This window comes from Vulpes lagopus, chromosome 15 (genome assembly GCF_018345385.1).
Source record: "Vulpes lagopus strain Blue_001 chromosome 15, ASM1834538v1, whole genome shotgun sequence".
Classification (NCBI taxonomy): domain Eukaryota; kingdom Metazoa; phylum Chordata; class Mammalia; order Carnivora; family Canidae; genus Vulpes; species Vulpes lagopus.
The window spans coordinates 21,979,830-22,001,311 of NC_054838.1; the positions used below are offsets into that span (position 1 = coordinate 21,979,830).

Below are 21,482 nucleotides of genomic sequence, written 5' to 3' on the forward strand. Positions count from 1 at the left end.
TTCCTCCCCCAAAGCAGATATGAGTTTCTTTCCCTCCAATCCTTCTTTTTTTCCATGCTATGTAGTCAGGCAAGGAATCAAATGTTGGCAGATTTCGATTTTGTTGGAAAGTAATCACTGAGTATGTCTTGAAGATTTAATATTAGAATCGGGAAAACTTTTAATGCACTTAGTGTTTGAGGATAGTGTGGACTATAATAAATTTATAGTGATTCCACTGGTTGTCTTAAATTTATATTGAAATTATTTACCAGAAAAATAATTACACTCCATTATCTTCTCCTTTTCTTTTTTTTTTCATTCTTTGGAACAAATATATAAAAATACACAGCCTCTGCTAAGTAAGAATCTGCAGTATAATAAAGGAGAAAAACATGATGAAACATAAAATACAATATGACAAGAGATAGAAGACAGGTAAGTACACATATCATAGGAACACTTGAAGATGAATATCCATAATGGTTCAAAGTTTTAGAAAAATATTCTCATAGGAGCTGATATATGATCAGTCTTCAATTCTAACCATGTTACTAAGGGTCTGATTGTGTAAAGAAATGCCATGACAAACAAAGACATGGGGTTACCATCTTCATAAATTGAGTAGATGACCAGTTCTGTATATGCAAATAGATATAGAAAAGGTGTTTCCAGAGGTTAGAAAACTTGCTAACATTTGATAAGACATGGAAGATCACATTTTCTTTGTGATTTCTTGGTCTGTATTTTTTTCTGATAAATAATGATTGTAATTCTACATTATTTATTTACTTACTTTAAACTGTGTGGCTAACACATGAATATGTATAGAATAAATACATTGACACTGTTTAAAAAGTCAAGCCATATAGATATAGCTAAATTATACTGTCTATATTCTTTTCCATCCATACTACATTTTAGATCTCTTCTACATTGCCTATGTATCCTTTTTAGGTTATTTCTTATGTTTGTAAAATTCTCATTATAAATGTGTGTATATGCCTGTCTATATATATATATGCTTAATTTTTGCATATGTATCAATATTAATGGAAGATTCAAATATTTGCTTCATTTTTTTCATTGTAATGCTTTTCTCTGTCAGTTGACATAAGTATACTTATTCTAAGCATTTCTGGGTGTTCTATAATATAAAGAAACCACAGGTTTTTAAGTTTGGTATTACTTTATTGATGAACATTTTGAATGCTTCAATATTAATTTTATTATAGGCACTTTTACAGTGAGAATTACTTCGTATACTTCCTGCTATATGTATATGTGAACATTATTCCCTAGGATGGTAAGTAGTTAAATTGCTCTTCCTAGGTCTTTGTTTTCAATAAGAATAGTTACTATGCAATTTTCCTCTAAGAGTAGAGTCAATTTTCTCCAATCAGTTGGGTGTAAGAACCACTCTTTAACCCAAATCTCACTAATGCTTATTATAATCAATCTTAAAAATTTATTGGTTAAAAATATAATAGTGTATGAATTGTATCATATTCATTTAATTTTTAATTTCCTAATTGCCAGTAAGAATAAGTCTATTTTGTGTGATTGAACATTTGCATTCAGTGCAGTGTGAATATTTTCTCTACATAATCTGTCCAGATATTTTCTTTCATTTTTTAAAGACTTGTTTATTTCAAGAGAGAGAGAGAGAGAGACCGAGACAGAGAGCTGAGGGGAGAGGTCAGAGAGAGGGGGAGAGAATCTCTAGCAGACTCCCCACTGAGCATGGAGCCCCATCCAGGGCTCTATCTCATGACCCTGAAATCATGACACTAGCTGAAATCAAGAGTTGGACACTTAACTGCCTGAGCCACTCAGGTGTCCCCGTCCACATATTTTCTGTTGGTAAAATATGTATAAATTATGTAATGGCATAGGGCAAATAGAAGGAATGAAGGCAAAAGTGCAAGAGAAATATGAGAATGTTGATGGAACTACAAATATAGATAAAAAGATATGAAGTTTCATTGTAGGACAGAAGAAGTGAAAGTATGTGAAAATGCATTAACTTGATGTATATACATACACATAAACTTCATGGTAGGACAAGGTAAGATTGACAGAGCTATCTGGTTGCAAGTGTTAACCTCTCTGGGGTTAAGAGTTTAATTTTACCTCTGACAGGTCACCTATTGAAAGTGCAGGAAGGGTTAATTAAGAAAAGAAAGGCTTCGATTTGGACCAGTTCCCTTATGGAATATAGTTGGGGCCTTTCAACCAATATTCATAGTCAAATTAATGGTGATGGATTTCTTTACTGTTAGATACAAAACAATCCTCATCTTATATGCAAAAATGCAAACAGACTGTCACATCATTAGGGCAATTTTTATCACCACAGTTAAGAATAAGTGCTTTAGAATCAGTAAATGGAGTAGAAGCGGGTCCATCACTTACCAGCTATTTAACTATATAGAAATTACCTAAATTCTTCTGGTTTTAAAATGGAGATAAAATTTATGAGGTAATATGTGAAATGTTTTCAGGAAAACAACTGACTCACGTCAAGCATTGTAAAATGTTTAACTATTACAGTTATTACATAATTCCCCAATAAGCTGGTTTCCCTAGATTTCTCTCCAGCCCCAATTCATTGTGTGCTTTAGACAGAAATGTTATGTAAATTTTCTATAGCTCTGTGACACTGTATCCAGTTGATTTCACGTTCAAAAGAGAATATTTATCTCTAGGGATCTTGAAGGCAAGTAACCACAGTGAGCAGAAAATCTCTATGCATGAAACTTCAACAGAGAAAGAGGAAAATATGTGTCATCACTCTCACTCCATATTGATGTCCAGTCTGCTGTATATATTCCAATCTCGGCTACAGTGAATACTCCCTTAAGGATTATTTTTTCTGATCACAACACTCCAAAATCTTCAACAGTCTGCAATAGTGATAGAGTAAAAGAAGTGTCTTTGGAATAATATCAATCGTGTTTCTAAGAAGAAAAGGGGAGGAAATCTGTTGATTATGGGATCAATATGACTTTCAAAATGTTCTAATAGTCTTAAGAAATGGTAAAAGTATAGTCAGCAAACCACAATATGGGGTGGGGAGATGGATCATCCAATGCAGGAAGAAGTGTGCAGAGCAAAAGAAGGTCATGAGGGGAAGTTTGTGAGAAAACTGCCTTGAGAGGAAGCTGAATGGAGAGCAAGTCATAAAGTAGTATATATACATGAATACGTGCAAGGAAGTGGAAATTCATGATAGAGGTAATAATCACATTGTTGCAATTCTTGTCTGGGAAGTCAAGAGTAAACATAAATGAGTCCAAAGTGATGCAACGAACTGGAGCTGTTCATTTCCTGACACACTGCTATCAGCCCCACTCTTGCCATCATACTTAATGAGTTCCATGTTGATGTGAATAAACCTCCTTCTGGTACTTCCAAAGCAAGCAATGTATATTCCCAAATTTCAGTGTTCCATTCTCAAAACTACACCCTATAACGGCTTCTTGCCATGTCCCAGAACTAAGATAGATAAAATCTAAAAAAGAAAGATATATTTTCTATTCAAAACTTCCTGTCATCCCTCCTGCCTGTCTAATTTGTGTTACAACCATTTCTAAGCCCTCCTAACCCATGACTCTTACACGTTTTTCCCATATGATTCTACATAAATGGTTACAAATACATGTATCTTAATGAGAGAAGTTAGTTGAAGGAGCCATTACATACAGTGTAGTTCAATGAGGTAAGCATACAGCTATTCCATGTGCATCTATGCTTCTGTTTATTTTATTTTTTGTCTTTATTTAAGTTCTAGTTAATTAACATATGATAATACAGGTCTTATATGTGAGTACTGGACTCTTACACATTTTTTAGCTTTCAGTTGATACTACTTTCTTCTCAGTGGATAGAAGATTATGGGTTTTCATTTTTCATACAGTTAGCTCCAGTTTTTGGTACCTACATATTTTCCCTCATTTGGCATCTACAGATCAACCACACTGCAAATTACAACTGTGAAACAATATCTGATGGTCAGATATGATGATGAAATCATGTATAAATACTTATAGACATTGTAACTACTCCATGACATCCAATTCCCTGCATTTTGACTGACTTAACTCACCAAAAGTTTAAAAAATTATAAGCTATTATTTTTGTTTGTTGTAGAGAAAAGCTCCTGAAGAGGAAGCTGAAACTTCTGATGCTAGGTATGTCAGCATACAATAAGACTGATGTCCATCCATCAATCTTCATTCTCATTGGCATTCCTGGGCTGGAGGCAGCCCACATCTGGATCTCCATCCCCTTTTGTGTGGTCTACCTTTTGGCCCTCCTGGGAAACTGTTCTCTTCTGTTTATCATCAAGACAGACTCCAGCCTCCATGAGCCAATGTACCTCTTCCTCTGCATGCTGGCTGTGGCTGATCTTATTGTGTGTACTACAGCTGTACCAAAACTCCTTAGCCTTTTCTGGTTCCATGATGGAGAAATTCGTATTCAAGCCTGCCTCACTCAAGTGTTCCTGATTCACTCTTGCTCCACCATGGAATCAGGCTTCTTCCTGGCCATGGCTTTTGACCGTTATATAGCCATTTGTAACCCATTAAGACATTCAGCTATTCTGACACAGGCTGTAATAGGGGGGATGGGTCTAGGTATAGTACTCCGTGGCACAGTACTTCTCAGTCCTCACCCCTTTCTGTTACGTTGGCTTCCCTACTGCAGAACCAACATTATTTCCCACACCTACTGTGAGTTCATGGCCCTTATTAAGATTGCCTGTGCTGAGACAAGAATCCGTAGAGCATACAGCCTCATTGTTGCCTTCCTTACTGGTGGGGTGGACTTCATATTGATTATTTGTTCTTATGTTCTCATACTCCACACAGTCTTCCACCTCCCATCCAAGGAGGCCCGACTCAAGACCTTGGGCACCTGTGGCTCCCATATCTGTGTCATCTTAGTGTCTTATACTCCAGCATTCTTCTCTTTCCTCACCCACAGGTTTGGGCACCATGTGGCTCCCCATGTCCACATATTTGTGGCCAACATCTATCTTCTGGTCCCACCCATGGTGAACCCTATTATCTATGGAGTAAGGACCAAGAGGATATGAGACAGGTTCCTTAAATTTTTCAGTTTTTCAAAGTCTGTGAACTAAGTCTTATGTGTATATATGAGTAATATATGAACAAATCTTATATTATCTACCTTAGAGTGTGTGATTTCTTCATGAAACTCCTCTTTTAATGGTCAGAGGGCTAGGATTTTTCTGTGGGAAGTAACTCACCTAAAGATATATTTTATGTTGGAACAATCATCACATATATGACTCGTCACCAAATGTTAAAATATTATTTCCTAAAAAACACAAAACAAACATAAAGACTATATAGAATCATCTGTGGCTAAAAACAAGAAATATTTAAAATTAACATGATATATAATCACGTATCTTAGGTTTACCATTTAAGATTTACTACCAGATTTACAGGTTTCCTTTTTTTCCCCAGTCATTTTTTCTTAACTAATGTCCTTTCTCAAATACATAACTCATTACTTTTTTATTGGTAATAGTTTGGTGCTAACTTTTGTGTTCTATGTTCATCTAATGTTTTCTTTATTTCTTCTTGCATGATGCTTTTCTAACTAGACAGTTCCATTCTCCAATTATTACATTTCCTTAGCCTTTTCAAATCATTATTCTACAGTCTTCTAGAATCTACTATTACTTTGAAGAAATCTGTTCTTGGCCAAGTTTTTTTATTTTGTAGGTAATCATCTTTTCTGTCTGACTGTCATTAAATCCTCTTGCTTTCTTTGGTGTTCTATAGTATCACACAGATAAACCTCATAGGCATTATGCTAAGTGACAAAAGATTACATACTGTATGATTCTGTTTAAATGAACCTCTAAGAAAGGAAAGCTGGTGTGGGGGTAGTATTCAGGCATTCATGTTTTAAAGTTCTGTAGGTGATTCTTTTTTTTTTTTTTTTCCTGTAGGTGATTCTTAAATGCAGCTAAGACTGAGCTGCAGCTGTATAAGTTGAGGCACAGAACCATTAGTTGACCATAGGAAAAATATTTCAGTCAAGTACCTCCCTTCAAGCTAAAATGTGAAGAGAAGCAACATTTGTTAAGCACTTACTAGATTCTAAGATTTTTATTGTCGGTTTTAGATACATAATCACTTAATCATGATATTTTTTAGAATTAATTATCATAAATACCCACATAATAAGTAACTCAACAAACTCATATTCAATGTGCTAATTTAGAGGAGCTAGGATATAAAGTCTATCTAGCTCTAAAGCCATAATTTTCTTATAATCTTACAATAGTTTCATATACAGCTAAATCACTGAATGGACTCCCATGAACACACTTCTCACCAGTAGGCTAGAAACATTTTGTTCCAATAGTTTTTTTTATAAAGTTGATTCAGACATACAAGCATTTACTTTCAGTAGAATGACATGTAACACTTAGATAATGTGTACATTCTCATAACAACCCCAGAGTCCTTTACATACATCAATGCATTAAATTTTCATGTGAAATAAAAAGGATTTGTAGGATTCATATCCTCATTTTACAAATAAGGAAATTGAGAAATAGAGAGATCAGTTGGCTCTCTCATAGTCACAGAAATGATTAAAAATAGAGAATTGGTTAAAAATGGAGAATTTGAACCTAGGAACTTTGACACCAGGTTTATATTCTCAACCATTACTCCATATTTAGTTACATATTGATATATACAGTGATGTATCAATGTGACAAGTGTTATGATAAAATAGAAAGTAGATACATAATTAACCAAGGCTAGGGAGTATAGAAAGTCAAAAATAGTTCCAGAAGATAGGACATACATCAGGAACATTAGGTAGGCAACTAATCGAAATTCCCTGTGGATTAGGTCAAGATAGGTAGGATAGAGTGTGGACTGTGTGTATTGGGAATTAGAGTGTTGTGCATTTTGAGTTAGCTAATTCTGCATTCAGTCATTTCACTTCCTAAAGATTATCTCATTTTCTCCATCTAACAATCAACCAATTTTATTATTAACCACATTTCAGCTTCCTAGAATGACAGTTTTCAAAATTTAGGCTTGAAGCCTCTTAAAAATACATATTGCTTAGGTCCACACTAAGATTATTAGACTCAAAATGTCTGTGGCACATCGCATAAATAAAATCCCATTTACTTTTCATCAATCATTCTATATAATTTATGATCCACACTCTATGCCACATTTGTAAGAAGCTGAGAATAAACACATAGATGTCCTTCTACTCAGAAAATGTGGCATGATTTAAAATTCCTACCAAGATTTACAATTTTTACTTAGAATATAAAAGTTGGAAAGAATGTCACTCAAAACGTTATGACAAAAAAATGTATGCTGGATAATCAAAAAACACAATTTTCTTGGCTCTGTCAGAAAGTTCAAACCACAATGCAACTAACTAATCAAAAATTCAAGGGAAGATAGGTAACTCCAAAAAATGATGGAACATGATCCTGTGCTTACCCGGGGCAGTCACCTAGTTTCTTTCCCCTAAGGAACAAAAGTTTTCATCTGAAGGAAGAACACAAGTGGAGACTCAGTGCTGCTGAGACAAAGGAACAGAAACAAACTCAGTAACTGAAGATGAAGCAGGTTCCTTAGGGTCCTATAGCACTAGGGGAGGAACAGAATCACTGAGGAGGCTTCACTTTCAAGATTCAAGGACATAGTACATGGTTCAGGCAGGATGAACCAGCCCAATTGGTATTGTAATGTCCTCTGGCACTTACCACCAGACCAGCAGGGTTTGAGTAACAGGTAACAGTGCTCTAGACCTGAGGGAGTGTGGAGAACATGAGGAGTAGCCTTATTTGTACCACAGCAACAAAGGAAGATCTAACACTGAGAAAAATCCAACTCATCAGCCCACACCCTGAACAAAGATAAAGTTAAATGAATGTGAAGCATTCACAGAGGACATTCAAAACAAAGCATGAAGAAATGGATGACCTGAATAGTCCTTTACCTTTTTTAAAAAATATTTTATTTGTTTATTCATAAGAGACACAGAAAGAAAGAGAAGGCAGAGATATAGGCAGAGGGAGAAGCAGGCTTCCCACAAGGAACCCCATGCAGGACTTGATCCTGGGAATCCAGGATCAGGCCCTAAGCCAAAGGCAGACACTCAACCACTGAGCCACCCAGGCATCCCTAAATAGTCCTTTACCTTTTAAAAAAGTTCAATCTGTAGTTAGGAACCTTCTAACACAGAGGACTCCAGGCTCAGGTGACTGTATTGGTGAGTTTAGTCATTTAAATGATAAATACAAATTCTCCACAAATTAGCCAAAACATATAAACAGATTGAACACTAAGCAAATCATTTAAGATAAGGTACAACTGAGACCATATCATTAAAGTCCTTTTCATAAGTAGAATAAATAGACAGAGGATGAGATCAGTGTCACAACAGGATTCCAGGAAAAGCCACTTGTGCCTATAATTATACAGCATACTGATTGCTTCAAAGAATTTCAAGTTCAGGATGTGATGTTAATTAATACAAATTCCCTCTATAAATTTAGAACTATTTTTTCTGTTATAATAAGAATAAGTTGGATTTTTTTTCTTGAAGTGTATGCTATGGAATATTAGTGTAATAGGTTGGTCAAAGGAGCAATCTGAAGCCAATATTGTCTTAAGGTTTCAAATGAATATTTGTTAAATAAAAGATCTGAGAAATCCTGCAATAAAAATATAGTTAAAATTTTTGTTTTATTGACCAGGATTTGCAAATATATTTCCCCTGAATTCTTTCTATAAATAATGTCAGTAATAAGACCTAGAACTAGAGAACACTGAGTTGTATCATATGGAACAAGAGTACACATGTACACATTTGGCAATATTGGACTTGGGACATCACCAAAAATTCCTGCTTTCCATAAGAGGGAAACAACTCTAATAAACAACATAATATAGCTTCAAGGGGATCCCTGGATGTCCCAGAGGTTTAGTGCCTGCCTTTGGCCCAGGGTGTGATCCTGGAGTCCTGGGATAGAGTCCTACATCAGGCTCCCTGCATGGAGCCTGGTTTTCTCTCTGCCTATGTCTCTGCCTCTCTCTCTCTGTGTCTCTCATGAATAAATAAGTAGAATCTTAAAAAAATAAAATAAAATAAATAACATAGCTTCAAAACAAACAAAAGTCCTATGAATTTGCCAAGTTTTTACAATTGTCAAGTTTTTACAATTCTGTTCATGATAGAAAATCTCACCTTTTCTCACATGATTATTATATTTGTAGGATCACTTTCATGTCTAAGAATACTAACATGGTAGAGTCAAAATAACATTCTTTTTGAGAGGGAGTCCTGGCATATGGGAAGTGTTTAAGCATCTATTATTTTGGAACCAGTACAGTAAGGCTGATATGCTATTTTTGTTTAAATTAGGATATTAAGAAATTTATGGGGTTTTTTATTATTTGTGTGGTATTTTCTTTTTGGAGGGTTGGTTTTGCTTTAAAATGATACAGACTGTGGAATGTGATGTGTTCAGTACTGATGGAAGTAGAACGAAGTGCTCATTTTCTTCCAAGTGGAGAATCTGAATTATTTCCAAACAATGGAAAATTATAAGACACTTTCATTCATGCATTGAAATGGGCCTCACTTTTCATTTCTGGGTTTGAAAAAGAGGCTGACAGGCCTCTTCTGAGGCAGAACTGCATAACTTCCAAACGTTCTCTTTCCAATCTGAACAAAGAGAATTAGTGCTGTTCCCTTCTTTAATTTGATTCTTTACAAGAGTTATGTATTTTTCTTGGAAAAGACTTTCAGCACCTTTTCTCTAATCTGTTTTGTTCTGACACCGTAGATTACAGGGTTGAGGGCAGGTGGAATGACTACGTAGAAATTAGCCAAAAGGATGTGGATATAGCGTGGTATATTCTGGCCAAACCTGTGGGTCATAAATGAAAAAAACGCAGGAGTGTAGAAAGCCAGCATGACACATACATGAGAGCCACAGGTGCTGAGTGCTTTGAGCCGGGCATCGTGGGAAGGCAGTCGAAAGACAGCACGAAGAATCTGGACATAAGAAATGACAATAGCTATGATGTCAAACACCAGAATAGAGATGGCACATAAGCCATAGATGATGTTGATCCTGATGCTGGCACAAGACAGGCGGGCAATGCCCATGTGCTCACAGTAAGTGTGAGGAATAATTTGATGTCCACAAAATGGTAACCGTAGGATGAGTAGAACAAAGGGTATGGCAAAAGACAAAGGTCTCAGTAGGATTATCAATGCAATGACGACTACCACCCTGTTTGTCAGCACCAATGTGTACTGAAGAGGGTTACAGATGGCCACATAGCGATCATAGGCCATAGCCACAAGCACAGCTGACTCCATGCCAGTGTATAGGTGGATGAAGAACATCTGGATGAGGCATCCTTCAAAGGAGATTTCTCTCAGGTTGAACCAGAAGATGCCAAGCATCTTGGGGATGGTGGATGTTGACAGGCCCAGATCGATAGATGACAGAATGGCCAAGAAGTAGAACATGGGCTGGTGGAGGCTGCTCTCAGTCTCAATCACAGAAAGAATTATGATATTTCCAAGAACAGCTGTCAGGTACACAGCAAAGAAAGGGAAACCAATCCAGATATGTATATGTTCCAACCCAGGAATCCCCAGAAGGAAGAAAGAGTAGGGATGAAATAGGGTAGTATTAAGTGAGGTCATCTTTCTGGGAAATTTTTTATAGTGCTATATATTATAGATAAGTATCTCTTATTCAGTGAAGAAGACTCATCCTTGCTTAGCACACAGAGAAAATGAAGAATTCAGTGAAACACTTATTCTATCTACCCATCACAGAGACTTGAAAATATACGAAATTGAATGGCAAAATGAAGCCACTTGTACTGCATCATAGCCATTCAATTAAATTGAATATTTTTATTCAACCAAGATTGACTAAGTATCTAGTATATATGTGCCAAGTTCTGTGCTAAGACTGATTGCAAAAGACGAATTAGAGAAGGTTCCTTTTTTCGATGGAACTTAGTTTTAGTGGTTGAAACAGTTAAGCAAATCAATCATTTCAATTAACAAAATAATTGTAAAGATAAAGTTGTTTCCTTGCTACCTAGGTACATGAAATATTTTACTGAAAATTATTTTTATGGTATAGAAAAATTATTTGATTTATGACTATATACATTATGTACAAGATAGGAACATAAACATAATGAGAGTCATTATAATTCTGTATGTACCACATTTCTGAGCTGAACACATATAATGCACTCTTCAAAGAACCTGCAAGTGCAGTGAACCAGAAATTTCTAAGACAATTTTCGATCTATGAAAATTGATCTAGACAATTCCTAGACAATTTTCGATCTAGGCTTCTCACTGTTTAGGTCCCCAAAAACATTTTTCATGCCATAGTCATCTTGTGATCTCTCTTTTCTTGCTGGTGCCTGTATCAGAGAAGGTTTTATTAAAGAAGTTGTATTAAAGAAGTCACACAAAATGTCATTTCAGGATAATCTTCTTAATCCGGGTCTGCTTAAAATGCTTCAGGATAATCTTCTTAATCCGGGTCTGCTTAAAATGCTTCAGGATAATCTTCTTAATCCGGGTCTGCTTAACATATATATTCCTCTTCATTCCTGTTCTGATTATAGGTAAATGGAGCCTTGACCCTTAAGTGTTCTCCTGCTGATATCTGTCCAGAAAGAAACACAGATTGACAGGTGGGCACATAAATAATAATATTCAGGTTTATGAACTATCACAAAATTGTCAGGTAAAGTGAGTGAATTTATACACATCACTCCTGGAAATAATCATTTCTCTAAGGTGTTACAATAAATGCACCTTAATAACTCAAGTACATTGTATCAGAGCTCTTGCTTTCCCTTTTATATACTCTTGATAGATAGATAATAATAGATAGATAGATGGTAAGTAGATAGATAGATGATAGATAGATAGATAGATAGATAGATAGATGATAGATAGATAGATAGATAGATAGATAGATAGATAGATAGATAGATATCTGCACACACAGAGAGAAGGTCTGGCATTTAAAAGTACTCAGTTCAAATAAGAATTACTAATTTTCAGAAAATTACCACCAACTGGAAAGTAGATCTAATCCATACCACTAGGAGGGTATTTCCTTATTAACATGAGAAGTTTGGAAGAACTTGGAGAGCTGAGGTAAAATGTATTATTGTGATATATCACCTTTGATGTACTTCACTCCCTTATAGACAGAACTGGGCCTTTCCATTGTTCTTCTGCTCAGTATTCTGTGAGATTTCTAAGTCCTGTGCAAAGCAGAAATGAGCTATAAACTACATTAGCCAGACGAACTGTATTAGAATAGTATTTCTGGGGATGGAAGCATGTGTCTGTGTATGTCTGTGTGTTGGAAGGGTGCATTGCAGTTTGAGTCTTGGGCAAATTGCTTAAGAAATCCTAGAAAGAAGAGTTTGATCACAGGTACAGGAAGGAGACAGTTACAATAATTAGTCAAGCCAAGCAAATTACTAGATGGAGGATATAGAAGAGATTTCAAGAAAGAAATAAGAACTATATAGAAAACTATCCCTAGGGGATCCCTGGGTGGTGCAGTGGTTTAGCGCCTGCCTATGGCCCAGGGAGCGATCCTGGAGACCCAGGATAGAATCCCACGTCGGGCTCCCGGTGCATGGAGCCTGCTTCTCCCTCCACCTGTGTCTCTGCCTCTCTCTCTCTCTCTCTGTGATTATCATAAACAAATAAAAATTTAAAAAAAAAACTATCCCTAATTTAAACAGGGATGACTAAATGCAAGGATTGGCTTTTAAACCCAGGGGATTTGGGAAGGGAATGAAGTAGAATCCTATAATCAGATTTATTTTTCTGTGTTTGAGGTTCAGCTAATTTAGAGTGTAGTATATGAGAAATGGCATAATGTTTAGAAGCACACTAGGAATTAAAGCCAGAGTCTTTATGCCATGTGAATTTGGTTAAATTATTTCTTTTTTGGGTCTATGTTTCCTCACCAATGAAATGAGACTAAAATGCTTACATAGCAGAATTCATGCAAGTTTTGCATGACCCAAGATGGGCCATCAAAAAGTATAGTTACAATTACTCGTGAATCTATTGATAAGAACACAATAAAGTAGAAAGCTACAGTGGAAGTGGTTCCGACTTATCTCAGGCCTTCAGATAATCCTTACATCAGGGGTCAGCAGACTAAATCCTGATCCTCACTTTATCTGCATACAAATATTTTGATAGGGTTTCTAACATTTACAATAAAGTATATCTGATTACCCTATCCATAATAGCATTATCTACCCGGACACCAAACCATTCTAAGAGGATTAGTACTACCTTTAGTTGGGAGAAAGTAGCTAGTTTTTGGTGTATTTTACTAGGTTGTAATTAGTGAGAGATAATTTCTGAATAGCTTAAGGTAAGTTTCATTACTGTTCTCCCTCTGTGTCAAAAATGCACCCAGGATGAGGACATTTATTTATCCAACCTTTAAACTAGATTAGGGGACGCCTAGTGGCTCAGCGGTAGAGCATCTGCCTGTGGCTCGGGGCATGATCAAGGAGTTCTAGGATCCAGTCCCACATCAGGCTCTCTGCATGGAGCCTACTTCTCCCTCTGCCTATGTCTCTGCCTCTCTCTGTCTGTCTCTCTTGAATAAAAAAAATGAATAATCTTTAAAATAAATAATAAACTAGTTTAGAAGGGATTGAAGGAGAGATAACAGTGAGCAAAGAGACAGAACACATGAAAAGAAAGAACCTTAATAGATTAGTAATTAGATAGGCTCCAGGTCAAGGAAGAGCTCTATGCACAGAAAGAGTGGCAGAGGTGTTAAAAGATGTAAGGTCTGTGCACAGAGATGGTATAAGGATGTATTATAAATGAAAGCAGTAGCTGCTCATGTGCACATGAGAGATTATGCCAACACATTCTTACAGTCAGTCCTCTCATCCCCTCCCTTTAGTCGGCAAGTTTTCCTACCGTCCCCTGCCCCCACGCATCCTATCATCATCTACCAATCTCCCTTGTGCTCACCAGGCCACAGATAAGAATCCATACTTCTAAAGCATTACTTGCCAGCCAGGGACTCCTGGAGAAGTTGGCAAATCTCCCCTAACATCCTTCTGAGCTCCATTTGCTTTGGTGGGAGGATTTTTTTATACTGTTGCCACAGCCTCTAGAGTGAGAACTTTGTCTTGGAACTCCTTGGGGGATAGTGGGGGCTACAAAGCTCTGAGATCTGGATTAATGCCTTTTCTAGTGTTAAGTGAATTAGTGGAACAGAATCACCAGACACTGAGAGACCATATCCTGATTCTGGACCTTGACTCCCAAATCTAGAATTAATATATATCCAGGGGGGATAATTATTATTATTTTGGTCTTGTAAAATTTTTCAACATTTTTTCCAACAGGGTTCCTGGAATTGGTTTTAGGCTATTAATTCTGAACTCCTCAAAGCAGGCTGGGGGGGGGGGGGGGGGGAGGAGATGCCATTGGTCCAGGCCCCAAATATATATAAACTGATGATTGTATTAAATTTGTGAAAATCTTCTTGTATTGTTAAAAAAGATCTATTCAACCCATAAATCTGAAGTTTTATGTATCTTTAATTTTGAAGTTATTTTTTCAAATATTTCACCTCTTCATTTATTATTTCCCTCCTTCTAAAATTCATTACATATGCTTTTGGCAATTCTACATAAATCTTTCAATATATTCCTTTTTTTTCATTTTCTTATATTCTTTAGTGATAATTTCATAATTTCTTTATGACTTATATATAACAGTTTGTGTGTGTGTGTGTGTGTGTGTGTGCTGTTCAGTGATCTTACATGCAGAATTTTATATATATTGATTAGATCAACTCTATTAAAGTGTCTTTTTGTTCCAAATAGTCTTTATAGGAACTTAATTATGTGGAAGTTGCATTTGTTTCCTACTGCTGCCATAATAAATTATCACAAATTTAGTGGCTCAAAACAACACAAATTTATTATCTTATAATTCTGTAAGTTAGAAATTCAAAACATGTATCACTGGGCTAAAAATCCAGATGTCAGCAGGCGAGAATCCTTTTCAGGAAACTTTAGAGGTAAATCTTTTTTCTTGACTTCTAGAGGCTGCCCACATTCCTTGACTGCATGCCTCCATCAGTCTTCAAGACTGGCAATGGCTGTTGTCAGTCCATTTGGGTTGCAATAACAGAATACCATAGATTGTGTGGCTTATCTACAACAGAAATGTATTTTTTACCATTCTGGAGATTGGGAAGTTCAAGATCAAGGGACAGGCAGATTCAGCCTGTTGTGAGAAGTTTCCTGGTTGATAGATGGTTGTCTTCTTGCTGTGTCCTCACATGACAAAAGGGACAAGGAAGCTCTTCGGGGTCTCCTTCAAAAGAACATTAATTTCATTCCATTCCATAATTAAGCTCCATCTTCATTATCTAATCATCTCTCAAAGGCCCTACCTCTAAATACCATCACATTGTGGATTAGATTTCAACATACAGATTTGGAGGGAGACATAAACATGGTCTGTAACAGCTAGTCAGGATTTCTCATACCTTACCTTTAGACACTAACTCTGGGGCTTCTCACTTCTACTGCTTAAGGGCCCTTGTAATTACCTTGAACCTATCTAGATAAACTAGATTAATGTCTCTGATTTAAGTTCTGATTATTAGCCTTAATTCTATCTATAATCTAAATTCATCTTATTCTGTAAGGTAAACTATCCACAGTTACCTGAGACCAGGATGTGACTATCTTCATGGGAGGAGCATTATTCTGCCTACTACCGAGGTTGTTTTGATTATTTGTTAATAACATTAAGAAATCTTTGAAATTTAAGAAATATTTGCTTGTATATGCTCTACTTACTATATAGTGTTTATAGTTAAGTGTTTTATGTTTTTGTTGTGGCACATGTGCATGTGTGTGTGTATCTTGATAACATATTGAAATCTTCACTTTACTAAAGAATTCCACAACTTTGGACATTTACTTAACCTCTCAATTATATAAACACCTTAATAATATTGAAGTAAATTCTTAATTTCTTAATTTGGGTTTAAAAAAAAATTTAGTTATAGAATTTCCATTTGACTCTTTTAAAAAAAATTCCAGTTTCTTTCTGAGTATTTCAATCTTGTCTTTCATTTTCTTGAGTATATTTCACCAGTTCTTAGAAGATCTGTCTCAAAACTGTATTATTGAATCTCCAGTGTTTCTTCTTGGTTTTTTATGATTTAATGGTTTTGTTTTATGTCACATCTCTTTGTTTCTTTTTGTGCTTTGTTATGCTAATGCAGGATATTTTGTGTAAAAATAAAGTCGAAATAATTTGAAGCCTAGAATAATGCTATATAATGCTATTTCAGTCTAGAGGATTCATATTTACCTCTGTCAGGTGACCGTGGGCACTAAAAGTCTCAAGTCACGAACCTAATTAGTGTAACAGAAAAATCATGACAGTGATGAAGGGAATAAATTAAAATACTTTGGAAAATAGGACATGCCTTTTGACAACTTTCATAACAAAAGGACATGTTGATGAATTGGATTGGGCAGAAAAATTTGTTAATTGAGGACAATGCCTAATTTTAAATTTGGCCAACTGTACAGGAAGCGTTACATTTACTAAGATGGAAATATTAAGGCAATTATCAAGAATTCCATTTTGGCCATATGATCTTTGCTGTGCCTTTTAAACATATAAGCAGAAGTATCTAGTGGACTGATCTCATGGTAGAGATCAGTAGAGGGGTAAGGGATGGAGAAGTACTGCAGATTTTCATATATATATATATATAACCAATTACTGAGTAAAATATCTTTAAAAAGAATAGTTATAGAGAACAGAAATAAAAGCAGAAGTAAGAGATGGGGTACTCATGACAACATTTAAAGCTCAGGCAATAGAGGAGGACCCAACAAAGAAAGGTCATGTAGTGACGTGGGAGGAAACAAAAGCATGTAAGGGTAGTTACAAAAAAAATGTGTGTGAGGGCAAGCATTTTCAAATGAGAGAACAGTCAGTTTCACACACTGCTGCAAGTTGTAGAATGAGGGTGGGGTTTGTTTGAGTTTGGTGACTAGAGATCATTAACTTGACTAGAGGTGTTTCAGTTCTAGCAAGGTGTTAGTGAGGATGCCAGACTAGAGAGATGAGGTGAAGTGAGGTGAGGAAAGACATGTTATACACCTTATTGTTCTCTCATGGTCTTTTTTTTCACATATTTTTAGAGAATTCCAATGGATCCATAATCTTTGGGGGATGATATTGTTCATTCACTTGTTTTTAAGCCTTATTACCAGAAACATGTTTACATTCCTAGATCCGAGTTATAGGATTTCAAGTCTCACCATAGAAATGTCCAGTTTTGTTTCACTTTCCACAAAAGTCAAAAGCTGCTAAAAAGTCAGAATACTATCCCTCTGTGTCAAAGTGCCAAAATACATCTAATTATCTGATTATCTTCCTTTTCTTCCCTAATAATTGGGTTCCACCAACTGCCTAAGGTAGCACTCTGGCCACTAAGATTTTCACAACTCTCTCTATTCACTTTCCTTTGTGCCCAGCAAAAGCTTTTCCTTTTAAGACCTAACCTCTCTGTTTTCTTTTAGACCTATCTTTTTTGGGAAATGCAAATGAAAAGTGAAAAGGTAACACATGTTGAGGTAAAGCTTGGAGGAATCAAGACAGTGCATCCACCACTCTAATTCCTAGCGTGTGATGGAGGTCCTCACATGCAGAGGTGAGGCAGGTTTCTGAACACAGTTAAAATGTTTCAGTGGAGGTGGAAGAAACTTTAAAAGCAGGGGGTTGGATTCTAACCATAACTGTTCTTTAGTTTTCTCAGTGACATTTCTAAACCCAGGAAGTGCAAGATCAAGTGCCAGCCAATTTGGTTCCTGGTGAGACCTCTCTTTCTGGCTTTTAGATGGTTGCCTTCTTGCTGTTTCCCCCCAGGGCCTTTCTTCATTATAAAGCCATTAATCCCATCACAAGGGCCCCACCCTTGGGACCTAATCTGACCCTAATTACCTTCAAAGATCCATCTTCAAATACTATGATGTTGGAGGTTAAAGCTTCAATGTATGAATTTGGCAGGGGAGGGGGAGGGCATGAGCATTCAGTCCATAAGGGTGCCCTGAACTTGCAGGTGTGTCTGAGCCAGTGTCTTAACTAGTGCTGGCTGCACAACAGGAGAGACCCAGTATGAAGCAAAGGTGCTTGGCCCTTTGTTAAAAATACAGGGAAGAAAAGAGCTTTCATTTTTCTTCCATGGTCTCTCTTTTAACCAGTGATGGTGTTTCCCATTTTCTCTTTTATCTTGCTCTCTTTTGGGCTTGGGGAAAACCTATGGGGTAGGTGCAGACATGCACAGGGGTACAGGGTTATTGTCCTGTGAATTGGCGAGTTGGTTACAGGTGTGGATAGGATTGGGGTCAGGAGTATGCCAAGGGCAAAAGGCAGCAGCAGGCTCTGAGCAGGAGGAAGGTAGCAAGTAGCCAAGCAAGCATCTTGGGAATATATGGAGGGTATAGCAGGTGAGAATGTATGAGTCAGGCTCCAAACCCCAGCACCTGCCCCATTTTCATGTCAGATTCCAATCACAGAACATAAATGTGAAGATAAGATGGTTTAAAAATTGAAGACAACATTAAAGACCAAGTATGGCAGAGATTAAACGTCAAGTGTAGGGTCCCCTTTTGAAGGAGGGTTCTAAGTGCTGCAGTGATCACACACTCATGAAGAGCCTAATGGTATTAACTAAGCCTCTACTAGCCTAACTTTTGAGATATATTGGTTAGTAACTGGGCAAAAAAGAAAGCAAAAGGACTGTACCTGCACCAATCAAGTTTTTATTTTTCATAGAATAAGGATTGACTTGCAATACCCAAGACACAGTATTAGCATCTGCTTAAAATTATTGATTTACAAGATTTACAGGGTTCCACTACCAAATTTTATGTTAATTTTGCCTTTTGGTTGTAACTCAAAATGTAAGCACAAAGTTAAATATCCATAAAAAGAATTGAAAGAGTACATGATTACATTTGAAGTTAACTCTGAGTGAGAAGTAGGCTGGTGCCATAAAAGAGAGGGAACAACTGAAAAATAAATGGGAAACCGAATTCTCAGGTTAAATTGTCTGACCGATGTCACGTATCTCAGCAAATTGTTAGAGCTACAAGTAGAATAGCAGTGATCTGGCTTGAAAGCCCTGCTCTTGAACACATAATTATACTGTCCCCCAAAATGATGATGCGGGAAGGTGAGAGAATGGCCTGTATCAGTCATCCTATGCTCTAACACAGAGCAAGGAACTAAAAGGTTAATGGAGACTTGCAAAGTGACCAAGTGATCAAGGAACCTTACTTTTTCATGCCTTCATTTCCTTAAAAGTCATGGCTTTCTATTCCTGTCTCAGGACCAGATTAGAAACTAGTATCTTCAGAGACCTTGTGTTTTTCACAAAACTGGTTCCATGAGATTTTCTTTTTAAATATTTTCATCTGTTTATATATTTTAGAGAGAGAGTATGTGAGCAGGGAAGGAGTGAGGAGAGGCAGAAGGAGAGATAGAATCCCAGGCAGACTCCCTGCTGAGCATTGAGCCCCATGTGGGGCTCAATCCCAAGACCCTGAGATCATACCCTGAGCCCAAACCAAGAGTTGGACACTTAACAGATTGAGCCACTTAGATGCCCCCTAGGGGATTTTCTATTGAAAGCTTCCCCCTGGCGAAGAGCAGCATCCTCATAAAGACTGAACAGGTTGAGACAAAAAAGAGACAGTATTGCATCCTGGTACTCAGTCTGGTGAGTCTTTCCCATCTCCCAGCTCACATGGCATCCTCATGTCACAGTGATGGCTGAGGGGAAAAAGAGAAATAGGAAGAGACATGAAGTAAGTTTCAGGGAAAGAAGGCTAAGACTGATGCTTAGAGAAGGAGTAAGATCATATTAGGAAAAACCATCTAAAAAGTTTTAGTGAAAGAATTTGGATTTTAGCCTGAATCCATTCAATATGCATTTTAGAAAAATCAGTCTGTCGGATATCTAAAGAATGATGGACAACTAGTATCTTTGGAACATGGTTCAGTGTTTTAAGAGAATTATCTAAAATTAAGGGTTTCATTCTTAAAGGTTTATTTACACTTATTATTTCTGTTTTCTAGGTGAAGAAACTGAGGTGTATCAATGTGACAGTTCTTGTGCAAGCATGCACAGCAACTAAGTAATACTTTCTTTACTTTCTTTCAACTCTAGAGTAAGTCATGAAGCCAGGTTTCAGCACAATTAACCTGACTGCAGAGCTCGTGCTCTCAGGCACTGGCAAGTGCTGTGACTTAATCAACCCAAGAAATGATTATTGGTACTGGTTTTCGTGCTATTTTTAGAAATAGAATCAAGAGTGGTTTTTGTTTTTGTTTTTGTTTTAACAGGTGGAGAAAGGAAATGGATGTTGCTCCTAATTCTGAGTGGACCCACTGGTTACATGGTAATGACATTTATCAAAATTAAACAACAGGGAAAGTAAGATGAAGTTAAAGCTAGAGTTTGGTAGAGGCAGGGCTGGGAATTCAGTTTTAAAAATGTTTTATTTGTAATATTTGGCAAAAGAAAAGTGAAAGCAATTGCCAGAAGGAATTTAATTTTGAGAATCTGAATTTGATAAAATACAGAGGGTTGGGAACTATTATTTCGGATTCTTCATTATAAAGATAGTTATTAAAGCAATGTATGTGAATGAGATGGTTCCTAGAGATCAAACTGGATGAGAAATAACAGTAGCTAAAGGTGATGGTTAAGGTTCACCAACAGTTAATGAATGGTCAGCAGAAAAAGTGTCTAAAGGAAGATGAAAAAAACAAAAATAAAGGAAAATGAGAAGATGAAACCAGAGAGGTGGAAAAAAATCAGAAATGTTCAATATCACAGCATTTATCTTTCTGCAGCTTACACTAATGCAGTTACAGTCTACATTTTCACCTACAGATATCAGGATATAAGACCATGTTGACATTTACAAGGAAGCATTTGATCTTGCTATTAAGAAGAGGTATGTACATGTGATCAGAATGTCATAATTTTGAGAAATCCTACTCTGTATTAATTTTAAGAATAGACTGCATGATTAGATTAAAATGTTGATATAGATTTTCTTTCACTGACTGTAGGATAGTTCTGTGAATTTATTTATAGAAATTTGTTTTTCTTGCATATGCTTATTTATAAACACTGCATCAGATTATATAGAGCATTTTTTTTATTACACATGATTGCACAGGCCTCAATTTTAAAATGTCTCAGAACAGTTTCTGGCACATAAAAAAAACCATTCTGTAGTATTTATTTAACCAAAGAGTAATGCATACATTATCATGAAACTATTAACAATAAAATTAGAGAATGAATT

General features: G+C 36.4%; 2 protein-coding genes across 2 annotated transcripts; one reads left to right on the forward strand and one right to left on the reverse strand.

The window, feature by feature from the left end:
- The first annotated feature begins 4,165 nt into the window (after nt 1-4,165).
- Nucleotides 4,166-5,080, forward strand: LOC121476042 (olfactory receptor 52D1-like). The gene has a single exon (XM_041729768.1). The coding sequence runs from the start codon at nt 4,166-4,168 to the stop codon at nt 5,078-5,080; it is 915 nt and encodes a 304-aa protein (XP_041585702.1).
- Nucleotides 5,081-9,786: 4,706 nt separating this feature from the next.
- LOC121476156 (olfactory receptor 52E1-like) lies at nt 9,787-10,728 on the reverse strand. Its single transcript, XM_041729891.1, has one exon. It carries the CDS (start codon nt 10,726-10,728, stop codon nt 9,787-9,789), a length of 942 nt encoding a protein of 313 aa, XP_041585825.1.
- Nucleotides 10,729-21,482: the final 10,754 nt, after the last annotated feature.

Coding starts and splice junctions, on each gene's coding strand:
- LOC121476042 (XM_041729768.1), top strand. CDS start 4,166: ATGCTAGGTATGTCAGCATACAATAAGACTGATGTCCATCCATCAATC.
- LOC121476156 (XM_041729891.1), bottom strand. CDS start 10,728: ATGACCTCACTTAATACTACCCTATTTCATCCCTACTCTTTCTTCCTT.